Genomic DNA, 14,291 nt, shown 5'->3' with positions numbered 1-14,291 from the left:
TAGCTACTTCTAAAACAGAAAAATCAACCATTAGAAAGTCTAAGGACAATGAAAGAAAAAAAAATTCTTCGACTGGTACAATCTATAGGTTTAAAATGTGAGTACTCTGTTAAGCAGTTAGAGAAAAAAGGGATTATTCTGATTGAAAAGTGATCTCTATAGATCAGCAGGTTGGAGATCTGCAGGCAAAATCAAAAATTGGAAAGAACTCTCTCACTCCTTCACTGTAATGGCTGAAAACTGGACTGTTCACTGTAAAAAAAAAAAAAAAAAAAAAAAAAAAAAAAAAGATGTTTCTTTGAGCTCTAAATGTGACTCCTTGGGAAATATTCTGAAAAATAGAAATGTAACAAAAACGTTGGATTTTCCCCCTCACAAACAATATATTGAGACAAGTTTTAACTGAGACCTGAAATAATAATCCAGTTGAAAGAGCCTTTCAAAGCTCCATTATGGATATCAACTAAAAATATCTGGATCCTGAAGTAGAAAATATGCCAGCTGAAACTATTCTCTTCAGACACTAATTCACACAAGTTTCATTATTTCTAAAGTGAAAGAAAGTCGTAAGGGGTTTATTTAAAGTTTTGAAATAGCTACTAACTAGTCTAACCAACACTACATAAGGGCATTACTGTAAATTCCCACAAAAATGTATACAGAGTTAGTGTGTGTTATACCCTGTTAAATTAAGGGACAAACTTCAAATAATACATGTATTTTTTAAGTTTGTGACCCAACAAAATATTTGCTTGATACAACAATTATGGAGAACAACTTTACTAAAAACAGCCAGGATTCTCTCTCAACGGATTTTGATGGTTTAACAGCTTGTATCTATCCCTTAGATCAGTGGTTCCCAAACTTGTTCCGCCGCTTGTGCAGGGAAAGCCCCTGGCGGGCTGGGCCAGTTTGTTTACCTGCCGCGTCTGCAGGTTTGGCCGATCGCGGCTCCCACTGGCCACGGTTTGCTGCTCCAGGCCAATGGGAGCTGCTGGAAGCGGCGCGGGCTGAGGGATGTACTGGCTGCCGCTTCCAGCATCTCCCATTGGCCTGGAGCAATGAACCGCGGCCACTGGGGGCCGCGATCGCCGAACCTGTGGACGCGGCAGGTAAACAAACCGGCCCGGCCTGCCAGGGTCTTCCCCTGCACAAACGGCGGAACAAGTTTGGGAACCACTGCCTTAGATAGCTAAACAAAGTATTCATCAGAATAATTCCTTTTCCCTTCCTTTACCTAAGATTATGATGACCTCTAAAATAGCTAGCAATTATAACTTGTGTGCTAATGAATTCTCTGTTTCTGTGAATTAAATAAAGATACAAAACTCAACAATCTGCTTAGTACATATTTTATCTTACACTATTGCACCTGGAAGAAATTAATATATATTTTTTTATTTTCTATTTCTTTCCACTTGAATAAACTGAGGATCTTTCTGCATACACAAGACAAACATACTTGGTGGTTTCCCTTTTTAATCTCGAATATTTATTATTACTGCATGCCTGTATCTTTCTGAAAACGTCCATTGATTAAACAAAATGTACATATTATTCTATAGGTTGTCATATACAGAAATATATTATCTGTGCGTTCATAAATAAAGAGGACATTCCAAAAAAAGTAAGATTTTAGATCACCTGCTTTACATTTTTTCCCCACACTGTTCAGAGTCAGACACTATAATTGCACTATATTGTGAGATATAATGAAAGGTGTTCAACTGTTACTTAATGTGTGTTTTCAAATTTTGTCTAAATGCAAAATATATGTCTTGTTCAACATTTAAAAGATCAAAACCACTGGCTAGAATCAGGCATACTGTAGACAGCTGTTCCCCACAGAAGTCTGCCACTGCTCCTCAAACTGATCTCTTAATAATCCATATCCCTACCATTCCAGCACAGGGTCTCTGACTAAAGGGTATAAATAAAACAAAAAAATCAAGTGTGTAGAGATTTATATTATGTATTGTTAGTATTAGAATAACATCCTATTTGAGGGTGGCTGGAGATGTGGTAAGACTGGAAATGGGAAAAGAATGACCAGCAAAGAAAGCGTGGGAGGAAGAAGACAGCACAGATGAACATAGTAGACCAAGGATTCAACGTCAAGAGAAGTTTGAAGAGAAAGGGACTGGAAGTCAAAGACCTACAAACAATTGCCACGGACCAGAAGGCGTGGCGAAGAATGGTGGGCACCTCCGACCCCATGTAAACAGGAAAAAGAGTCAAGAAGTGAAGTTTACAATAGAATAGCATCCAGAAGGTCGCCCAAATCAGGAATGGTGTCCCAATGCACTGGGGCTGTACAAACACCTAAGAGACCACCTCTAACCCCAACAGATTACACTTTAGTTTAAAACAAGATGCAACCGTGGAAATATTAGAGGGATGGGGGAAAGAAGATGTGAGTGACACTGACAGGAAAATAAGATTACAAAAACAAGCTGCATGTAAAATTAACAGGTTTTAAATATTTTTTAATAAAGAATGAATTAATAAAGGAATGAATATTAATAATATCAGTAATTCTATTTGGTACCTATTATCAACTAGCAATATATTGGAAGTGTCACAGAAGAAGAGAATCTCAAGTATGAGTTTGAAGGCTGCCAGAGTACTGGGCTTTATGGATTAGTTTGTAGTGTATAAAGAATGCCATCAGCGAATAGGATCGTTTAGACCAAACTTTTTTGTGATATACTGTAATTTAGGTTTGGATTGAAGTCTCATAAGGCAGAACAAGTGCCAAAAATAAAGACTCTTGAAAGACCTCAGAAGCTTAGGTATACAGTCATCTGCGATTGAAGTTTAATCTTCTTTGGCAGACTCAATCACCTACTAATAGTTCAATGTAAAACTTGTAATTGTAATAAAGAGAATATTTGAGTTAAAAATTTTAAATGTTACAAGACACACAGAAAATGAAGACTCCCTAATTGCACTTTGTGAAAGCAAAATCTAGTTATCATTAAGATTATGATTTTTTCCACGGAGGTTGCCGAAGTCACGGAATCCATGACTTCCAGCGACACCCATGACTTCAGCTCATGGCGGCTGGGAGCTGTGGGATAACCCGGCGCTTGGAGCTCCCGGCCACCGTGGGTGGTGGGGGGCCCCCGGAGCTCCGAGCGGTACCCCACAGCTGCCTAGCCACTGCGGGTGGTGTAGGGACCCCCTCGCACCCCCCAAGTTAAGCTCCCCATTTTGTCATGGATATTTTTAGGAAAAGTCACAGACAGGTCACAGGCTTCTGTGAATTTTTCTTTACTGCCCATGACCTGTCCGTGACTTTCCCTAAAAATATCTGTGACAAAATCTTAGTCATCATCATGTTTCAACAATTTGGTCAGAATATAAGGCATTGCTATATAGTACCTTATTATTGTTTTCGCTAGAAGAATCCTCCTGAACCTTTATGCGTCGTCTTTTCTTTTTCTGCTTGTAACTGCGCTGATTTTCTTCTGCCTCAGCTTTCTTAGCAGATCTGAGAAATTGAAAAAAAATCTCACTGATAAACAGAAAAACAGTGATGGATCAAATGTTTAGTTTTCCTCTTATAAAATACTCTACTACTCAATACAATGGTGAATTTCTCTCTTTTCACCCTATAGACTAACATTATTTACAAGAAGAGCATCACTATTATATCAATTTTCTAGATTAACTGTTTATTCCTTAACAGAAATGCAAAACAATATGTTCTTCTGTAATGTGGACCCCTTTACTATTTTCAGATATGCAATAATGATGAGTTATTGACCTTATCAGGCAATAATGTAGTAGACTGCACAGTTTACCAACTGGGTCCTATAATTTCTAAAGGGGTAAAGGAAAATGCCACATCATAGTTTTGTATTGAGTATTGTGACACCTATATTGTAACTGGTTTGTACACACATCACTTCCATAGCAAAATAGTATCAATGTTAGTGGTTTATTTTCCAACTGTCTCTTTCACACTACACAAACAATAAGATTACATCCTAGTCAACCTCCAATAACCTCACTAAAACTCAAACCTTAATTAGAACCCATTGTTCCTTGACTGCACAAACTTGTTAGAAAAATACCAAGTGTTTTTAATCGTCTTATCGTCTCACCTCCCAACTCTCCTAATTATACTGAGACATAAAAGAGGAAGTTTCAACTTTGACACTAAACTCAACTTCCAGGCTTTTGAGATAAACTAAATTGTAGATACCGAAATTCTGTAAGATGAATAACTAAAATTTAGTGTCTGATCCAAAACCCATTGAAGTCAATGGCAGTCTTTGGATCAGGTTCTTAGAACTCACATAAATGTTTCAGACATGGCATGTGACAGGATTGTACCTTCCAAATAATCAGTTTAAAAAAAAAAAAAAAAAAAAAAAAAGCGCTCAACTGAGATGACTAGAACTAAAGTTTATTTATACCTTGTTCTAGGACGTTGCTCATCTTCAGATTCACTGACTTCTTCACTAACTCCAGATTCATGAAATTCTGAGTCATCTGAATCATCACTGCTCACTTTAAGAATAAAAAAACAACAACATAGCAACGTCTGTTGTAACCTGAAGTAATATCAATATAGCTTTGTACTTGTAATTTGTTTGAAATTAATTTCTGCTGCTCGTAGCACTTGTACATTCTTGGTCAATAAATGCCCTCGTGTGCAGCTAATAAAATATCTCAGTAAGGTAGTGCAGCAATAGTTGTTTCAATAGAAAGAGCAGAGAAGATAGCATGAAACGCCTGAAATGCAACTGAAATGTCACACATATGGCTTTGAACTGCTACATATTAAAAATCCAATGCAAATTTTAAAAAAATAACTCAAAAGGTAATAAAGAGGTCTTTTAAAGGTATATTGTAAGTAATATGTTTTGTTAGAAACCCTAATATTAAGAGTAATATTTTATTATTCTTTTTAATTCACTGAACAGTTTTGCTTGGATTTGATTTTCCTTTATTGGTCTAGTACAGTGGTCACCAATCAGTCGATCGCAATTGACTGGTCGATCCTGGAAACTCTCCCAGTCGATCGCGATCTCCGGATAGTTTTTCCCATTAAAACAGGAGAGGGGGTAGTTGAAGATGAGGTGTACATAAATAGATACTTATTCAAAACAAGTAAATACTCCCAGGGCTGTTAAAGCCAATCAAGGTCCCCCAACCCTGATAATGACAATGCAGATTCAGGGTGCATTCAGAGGTTACAGCTGTTACTCAAGAGCTGCAAGAGCAGGAACAGAGGATCTACAGAGCCATCCCGCACTGCTTCCAAGGGTTGATCGTAGTGTTTCCTTCAAGCCCTGCGCAGTTCCTTATTTATAGCCATTGTAATCATGCTTTGTGCATAGGAAGTGGAATGTAGTATTTATCAATTCATATTAAAATAAGTACTACAAAAATCAAGTCAGTGACGTAGAAAATAATCCCAGATTAGGACCTTTCTAGCTGAAAGGAGTTGTAAATGGAATCAATCATACCACCAGTAAAAGTTGATATACATAACCAAGTTTTAAAACATGCACAAATCTGAATATTTTATATGAAAACAAGAGCTCAACCCAGATTGAGATACTGTGATTGTTGGTGAAGTGTGTGGATTTAATATGCTGATGCAAAAACAGAGTTCGAATACATGTTGCTTTACTCAGTCACACTAAACGTTCACTGCAAGGGCTAGTTTGTTATCTCCTTTTTATGGATTTTTTGGATAACAGCACTGCCAATGCCAACAAGCAGTGTCAGGATCAACAATTTCTAAGAAATAAAAAAAGGCAAATGTAAATCCTTTGTGCTTAGAGTTCAGTTCATTTCTCCCATCTCATGCAAAGTGTACCACCTCTTTATACCAGATTGCCATCTTTAATGATTTTATCATGAGCTCATTACGTTTAAGTCATGAAGACTCAAAAAGAAGCCAGTATCTATAGTTCATAATTCTGGGGGGCCTGACTCATGATTTTTTAATGTTTGACATTTATAAGCAGCTAAAAATATAGTATGCTATTCAGTCCTATTTTATCATTTAAGATTAATTTTGAACACACTGGAAAGCTATACGAGTTCCTTCCTAAATGGTATATGTTGCAATAAATAAATAAAATGCTACTCAGTAAATAACAGAATATGAGTAACTGGGAGTTAGGTTTTTGTTTGTTTTATGTACTTATTCATAGATTCAAGGACTGGAAGGGACCTCGAGAGGTCATCGAGTCCAGTCCCCTGCCCTCATGGCAGGACCAAATACTGTCTAGACCATCCCTGATAGACATTTATCTAACCTACTCTTAAATATCTCCAGAGATGGAGATTCCACAACCTCCCTAGGCAATTTATTGGAGAGGTATAATAATGGAGAACCAAGTCATTGAGCTATTTGAAGTGAAAGAAATTTTATTGCTCCAGGTCAGGGTTGAGGTAATTGAAGAGACTTATGACCAAAGGGTTCTAGAGATTGGTCCGGCCATGCCTTGGTCTGGCATTTTATTTGCTAAAATACTGTAAAAGTTACAATAATATCACAGAAGACACAAAAATGAGAAGTTTTATGGGGGAACACTATAAGCATAATACAATACAGGATAATACAGCCTCCCATTCCACCCCAAAAATATTTTCAGTTCAAATACAATAATTTAGACTATGAAATTCCATAATTCATCTTTAAGTACATGGAAGACTACTCATGTATGGTATACTACCATTACTGCAACACTAAAAATATAACTATACTTTCAAATTGTGCAATAGGGATAATTTGCTTCCAATGTAAACAAACCATTTACACTCTGAAATGCCATGGTTATTGGAGTTTGCAGTTGCAATAGCGGTGCTGGTCCCCATTGGTCCCATGGTTATTAGATGTAAGAGATCTGCACTAACAGTCATTCCCTTGCTGCTCAACCCAGAAAAAGCTAGAAGAGCTACATTCTTAGCTTTTTTTAAGACAAGAAAAATGAGAAATAAACCCAAGTTTTCATTTAAGAGTTCCACCTGCCGTCCCATTGTGAACCACCTAAAAAGACTTGGAGGGATGTAGAGTTTAACTCTCTAGGATGACGGAAATTTCTGGTGACACAAGGGCCTATGTATAGTGTGAGGAAGAGATAGCAGTTGCAGGAGGAAGAGGAGGAAAAATTGGGTTTTCCTGAATTATACCTATTTGATTTGGTATTAAAATTTCAGGACTCAACCAGATTAACCTAATTTTTTAGGGGGTGGGGGGAAGAGAGGGAGGGAGATTAAATAGGGAGGAGGGGATTAAATAAGAGTAAACTATCCTGGAATAGTCACTGTGTTATAATAAACCTAGTAAATGAACAAAAACAGACAACAGTAGTCTGGGACGACAACACAGGAGGAGGTGTGTAAAAAATATATTTTAAAATTCCTAGTTCAAAATTTGAGTTCTGTCCAAATTGTTCTAGTTTTAGATATATTGATTTAGTTTAAATGGACTTTAAGAAAACGTGTTTGAGTTAACATCATTATTTTTGAATTTGCTAGCTTTTGCTCTTCTAAATAAATCTTTCAAATAGTTTCAATGATAGTTAGTTTTTTTAATTATTATTTAATGAATCAAGAACTTACCAAATAATTTCATGGGGCGTTCATTGTCCCATGATTAGAGATTATAATTAGAGTATTTTGAAAAAAAAAACACCACCACCACCACCTTAATGACAAAAGTTCAATGACAACAACACTGTTTTCCCTTATCTGCCTGTAGAGTTGATGGCACTGACTTCCTCAATCTCAACTGCAAAACAAGAAACAACTAATGGTGTGAAGGTGTAAGACGAGGTGTGAGGAAGACAACTTGGAATTCCAGGAAATCTTTTCTTCACTGGAAAGCTCCATTGTGCCACATAACTGAACGTATTTCATCGAATCACAAATACATCCTGACACACAAACATTTAAATTTTGTACCTTTCCTTCTATTTCTGCGTTTGCCTTCTTTTGTGTCTTTAGATTTTCCCTTTTTTTCTTCCTCAGATTCTCCATCACTCATACTTAGCTTGTGTCTCAGCAGTCTGTGTCTATATCTAGGCTTCTTAGACTCTTCATCATCTGAATCGGATTCAGAATTATCTTCCTTTTCATTCTCCTCTGTCAGAGAGAAAAGTCAGCACAGAACTCATACGGGTAGCTATTTGCTCATTTAAGTTGCATTTCATCTATTAAGTATTTCCAGGAAGATGTGATTGAACGAACGCACATATGCACTTCCCCTTCCCACCCCACTTTATCTTTGCAATGGAAACTGTTTGATTTTACAGTTATCACATGGATTATTAACAGAAGCAATTTTATTTTCTAGTCATACATATCTCACATACTTTACTCCTGAGGAAATTCTGCATCACTGCGCGTGCGCAGAATTCATGTCCCCCACAGATTTCTGTGTTTCCCTGAAGAAAAATGAACTCTGATGGGAAAGCAAAGGGAAGCTACAAGAGTGGTCACACACCCCTCCCCGGCAACGCAGGCAGGTCAATTTGGGTTCCTGGAGCAGCCAGTAGAGACGTAAAGCACAGTTGGGGGGGGGGAGGGGAAGGGAGGGAGGGCTTGGCAATCATGCCTGAGAGAGAGAGAGAGAGAGAGACACACACACACACTGTCCCTCTCGCTTGCTCTTGCGGCATGCTCGGCATGGAGGGGCAGGGCGTCGGGGTGTTTCTGAGGAGGTAGGCATGTCCGCTAAGGGAGAGCAGAATGTAGCAGCCGGCCTGCTTAGTGAATTGTTCCCATTGTCTTTGTGAATTCCCCCAGGAGTATAAAACAGGTGTAAAAGTTTTAAGGCTCCTTTACACATTGCCAGACTGGTGTAAAGGACAGTATGGCCTTATAAATGCGTACTGATTTAATGATTAGAACTGAACTAAATTTTTGGACTGAAAAAATTTCCTAACAAAATGTGCTCCATGAACTGTTTGCTACTGACCTATCTGGACATGGTCAGTAGTCAATATAAATTGTGAGTTTGATTCCACAGCCCTCAGTTGCTCTTCAGTTGCCTATGATGTAACACTGAGCATATGGCTGCATATATTTGATGTCTAATAACTAGAAATAAAAGGTCAAACCTAGTTACATTACTATTAGACAAGGGGGGTTTAGGGATTTTCTCCAGTGCTCCCCACTCCCATTCTCCATCCATTGTATTGTAGTTTAAATAAATTACCAAAATAATTGAAACCAGCATGATTATATTGCATTATTTTGACAAATAAAATATGCAGAATTTTAAAATGTTGTACGCATAATTTTTAATTTTTTGGTGCAGAATTCCCCCAGGAATAATACCTGTATGTCTTCTTGTCTTTTATTAATCAAATATTGCTTAGCACATACTCGGTTCTAAATTGGTTATAAAGATATGATCACAAAGTAAAAGTACACTTTTACAGAAGTCAAACAGAGAAACCCACAGAACCAGTTTAGCAGTTGGCATCAAAAAATGTATGTTCTTTGGGGATTGTTTACTGATTTTGCTGTTATCTTTCCCTGAAAGACTTCTGAAATTATGACAGATTCTAAAGCACCACTTTTTTCTGCCACATTTTGGTGCTCACCGTCATCTTCTGCGTTTTCATTTTTCTTTCCAGTTTTCTTTTTTCCTTCATCTGATTCTTCATCTGAAGATGCATCCTCATCAGAGGAAAGATTGGCTTTGATTTCTTCTAAAAGCATTTTCTTGGCAATTCTTTGAAGTAAAACAAAAAATACTATGTATTCCATCGCTTACACAATAAATCAATGAATGACAAATGTAATCTTATATAATTCAGAACTTCAGTAACAGGGTTGTGAGCTCAGAAAGAATTATGAATGGAGAGCAATCATGGTGGTAACGAGAGGATATTCTAACTGACATTTCATATGTTAAACATGGTAATCTGCTTTGAAAAAAGTTCTTTACAGTGCTCTCAAATAAGCACTTTCCAATTTTAAACCATGTTTATTGCAGATTTGCTCAAATGTGTTTTTTTAAAGCAACATTTAATAACGTGGGCCCATTTTATTCCTCCCCACCTGTCCCATCTTCCATGTCAGTCATCTTTTCTAATCAACAGTGATGCAATATTAAGTTGAACAATTTATTTATAGCTCTAATGGCCTCAAGAACACGTAAGTGTTTTGGACCAAGTCTCTAAATGATTAGAGACAAAAACAGTGTTAAAGCAACAGTCAATCTCTGCACACTTTCCTCTATGTATTTAATTAGCGGTAAAGGCAGTATGCACTGAACACCTTAAATTCTGAAGGTAAAGGATATGCACTAAAACAATTTTTTATACTATAACTCCACATTTTGCTCCTGACAGATGTTCCTGAGGTATGTGTTACAATCCTTTATGTCTGTGCCCTTGTACTTCAAAGGAGATGCAGCAGGAATAAGTGCAGTGTTTTATAGGGCACACACGGTTTCTCAAGAAGATGTGGTTGCAAACGGCTGGGAAATCTACATCAGTGGAAGACCAGAGAAAAGGGAGGAGAGCAGTCTCACATCCCCTCAAACATCTGCCAGCAACCCTCTTAGGCATAGTGACCCACAGATGAAGAAAACAGTGATTTGTCAAAAGTTACGGGTCTATATAAACTTGCAGAGTCAGACTATTATCCCACTTCCTGTAGAACAAAAAAAAGGTTGATCAACTTCTCATAGCCTCCCATTCCACCCCAAAAATATTTTCAGTTAAAATACAATAATTTAGACTATGAAAAATGTATTATTTACAGGATCTTTCAACAAATTCAACAACAGGAAAATCCAGTATGAAAATACATACAGGAAAAGTGATGTACAAATAGACAAGAAAACTGTGGACTTAATCTGATACTTTACTTCGGGGGGGGGGGGGGGGGGGGGAAGAATTGTCCCTCATAGGGGATCAGGTCCTATGGAACTGCGGAATAAAAATAGTAATATTTTTTAATATATTTCTACTGTCTGCAATGTTAACTGCAAGACTTCATGTATTTTCTCAATCAGACCCGATCATTTTAGCAGTAATGATGAAAAGCATTTTATATTTTCTATATATATTATTCAAAAAGGGGAAATATCTATACCTAATCAGAAACCAAGTTCAAAAGCCAGGAAATTGAACAGTTCTATGCTTCATTTGGAACTGGCACAGAAACAACTGACCCTACTGTGTTGCTTTTTATGTCACATAATTCAAGTAATTAGTAGTCACACTGAACTATAAAATATACATTTTATTTTATTTAATTTTCCAGGAAGTAATTTGTGCCCCAAAAACAATGCCAAATTTTCCAAGACCATTCTATTTTATTTTCCCACGGTTTTTGCAATTACACTTCAACCATACAATATTTTCCATCTTTTAATACATGTTAATATGTTTTCAAATAAGAGTTCAAGACTAGCATGTTCAATTGTTATTAATTTAAAAGAAAGGGGGGAATTAAAAAATTATCCAAGAGCATGAAGATGTTTATGGTTGGTGCACTAAGTCACACTGATCTGCAGCATCCAGAGTGGAAATATTAAGACATTAAAGAATTATTTGACCCATATATAACTATATGAGTCATGGTGTAAAGCTATTTTTAAAAAACAAGTTTACCTAAAGAGTTGCTTTTAATTACTTATATGAACAGACTTAAATTTTGTGGACCTGACCCAACATTTATTGAAGTTCATATGGACAAAGTCCCATTAATTTCAATTAGCTTTGTATCAGTCCGTGTAGGAGAAATAAGACAAGAGAGTAAATTTTAAATATTAATGAATGTGTGTAAAATCTGACAGGAGGAATAAATGGTTACCTGTATTTGAAAATTAAATCTTCCACATTTTGTAGTTTTTATTTCAATACTGTACTTATTTGCCCAGATCAGTTGTAATTTTCCTTCAGAATACAATGGCTTGGATTCTCAAAAAAGGGGAACTATTTCCTTATTTTTAATTATTTTGTAACTTTCATATATAAATTATTTTAATCTTAAAGTATAATCTAGGTAATGCGGACATCACCAGTAGGTTTGCTAGCTTTTACATAAGAAACCCACTCAACACTGGGACAGGATTAAGGTTCTGAAATGAAAACAAATTTGCAAAACTTAAAATTAAGTTCAGAAGTCTCAACATACTGTCCTGTACCAGTACACCTAAATGATTTCACATTATCCTCAATAGTGCTAAAAGAGTTAGTAAAATTGAAATTGGATAATAAATTCTTACCTGCATTGCAAGCCATCTTTTAAATTATATTATATATATATATATTTTTTAAATAAAGTGGATTTTGACTCTTAAAAGGAAGGGTTTTTTCACATTTACAGAATAATGTTTGCTGAGAGAAATCTAAAGAATACATTCATCAGAATTTCTTCACAAGTACAAACTCGAGTATGCACACATAGAATACTATTTCTTCTCTATTCCAGACTGCTCCTAAGGATCCCAAGGTCACTGTCCACAGTACGATCATCATCTGAACTTCCTCAAGCTGAATAATTTTAATGATTACTAATTAATAAGCATTTCTGAAGTTGGCAGATTAATAACTAAATACTTTTATGTTCCACAAGATATTAAAAACACTCATTTTTCAGCTAGTGAATGAAAGTTCAAACACTTCACATCAACAGGGGATGCAACTATTTATTTAGTAGAAAAGATTCAAATTATGGGCCTCAAAAACTAGATTCTCTCTAGTATGTTCCACTGAAGTGGTGCTCTAGTCTGAAAATGTAAAGCATGTTTAGAAATTCGGACAATTTTTCCACTTTTGGTGTAATCAAAGGATTATATATAATGAAATGGGTAAACAATACCGAAAAGACAGTGCTGAACAGATCAAACCCTATAAATGCTTCTGGTAAATGTTTGGCATAACAGTATTCACATCATCATGTGAAACTGGATGTTTAGTTCTTGAAATCAGTTTTATTAAGTTAAATTATATCTTCCCTCAAAGTAATAAAATCTATTCCAACTTCAAATTCAACTTCCAAATCTTTAGAAAGTAATTAAGACTGAAGATGAACAGTTACCTACACTGACAAACTTTTATTCTTTTCAGCACTTGTTTAACCATCAAACTGTAGAAGTGCCAAGACAATACAGGTTATGATAGTGTGAAAATCTGTTTCCCCCAACAAACCTGTGGGGGATTATTTATTTATTTTCCTCGGAGCAGAGAACTGAGGTGGATTCTTAGCCAACATCAATTACAATTAAATGCTATAAAACTTTTAAATGAAAATAAAAACAAAAACTGGGGCCATGCGATCCACTCAATAGCACATTGGGCTGCAAGTGAGGAGACTTGGATGCTATTCCCAGCTCTGCCACTGACTGTGTGATCTTTAGCAAGTTATTTCACATCTTTGTGACTCTGTTCCCCATGCCCTGTAATGTCTAAATAGGCAGTAATCTTTGGGCAAGGACTGACTCATTTATAGCTTGTCAAAAATCTTGAGGATAAAATGTTGCCACTGTAAAACAAATTTAGCTAAGAATTTAACTAAAAATAATTATTAACACTATGTGTTAACATTCTTAATTAAATTAAATCAACTCACAGGTGGGGTCCATAAACACACATTAGTTATATGTATAATCGAATTGTCCAAAGTAAACTGCTAAAGAGACAAAACCATAAGGCTGTGCTAATAGAAAGCACCATCCTTTAAGACTGAGTATTAGAAATGTAATTAAATGTAACCTTTAGCATACTTTTAATATTTAGTTGTATTTTTATTTATAGTTTTATATACATATGTTTGACTGACATTTAGTACACACACAAAAATGCTTTCCTTCAGATTAATAATCTACCAAATACTTTGTTCTATAGACTGTACTATGCCTTTGTTTCAATGATCTGATTTTCAAACTCTCATAGAAGTATTACAATTAAATTAAATGCTTGGACAAGAAAAATGTTTTACAAAAATTTATTGCATCCATCAAATACTTAAAGGCATTCTTCATTAATACACTATTTACCTCTTAATAAACAAAACTACTGCAAACATATTAACAGTACCATTTAAAAGATCAAAAGGACCAACAATAAACAAATACACAACATAAAATGACAGCATACAGCACTGCCTGTCATATTATGACCCACTCAGATATTGCACTTTGGCAAAGATGATTTCAAGACTTTAAAAAAAAAAAAAAATTATTCATGTCATTCACATTCAAATGTATTCAAACAACAGAACTTCTAAACTAGAGACTTGCAACCATGAGTGCCCACACTATAAATATCTCATTGGGTACTAGGTACCCTCTTTGGTCT

The 14,291-nt window shown here is 35.9% G+C and overlaps 1 protein-coding gene across 1 annotated transcript in view; it reads right to left on the bottom strand.

The window, feature by feature from the left end:
- The window catches only part of ATRX (ATRX chromatin remodeler), a 129,941-nt gene that overhangs the window by 65,084 nt on the left and 50,566 nt on the right, over positions 1–14,291 (bottom strand). The window contains exons 12-15 of the mRNA XM_065410527.1: positions 9,579–9,709; positions 7,933–8,112; positions 4,425–4,518; positions 3,385–3,493 (exon numbers count right to left, since the gene is read on the bottom strand). Of these exons, the coding sequence (XP_065266599.1) occupies positions 3,385–3,493; positions 4,425–4,518; positions 7,933–8,112; positions 9,579–9,709 (514 nt within the window). The remainder of the gene's footprint in view (positions 1–3,384; positions 3,494–4,424; positions 4,519–7,932; positions 8,113–9,578; positions 9,710–14,291) is intronic.

This window comes from Emys orbicularis, chromosome 9 (genome assembly GCF_028017835.1).
Source record: "Emys orbicularis isolate rEmyOrb1 chromosome 9, rEmyOrb1.hap1, whole genome shotgun sequence".
Lineage (NCBI taxonomy): Eukaryota > Metazoa > Chordata > Testudines > Emydidae > Emys > Emys orbicularis.
This window is presented reverse-complemented; position numbering and strand designations above follow the sequence as displayed.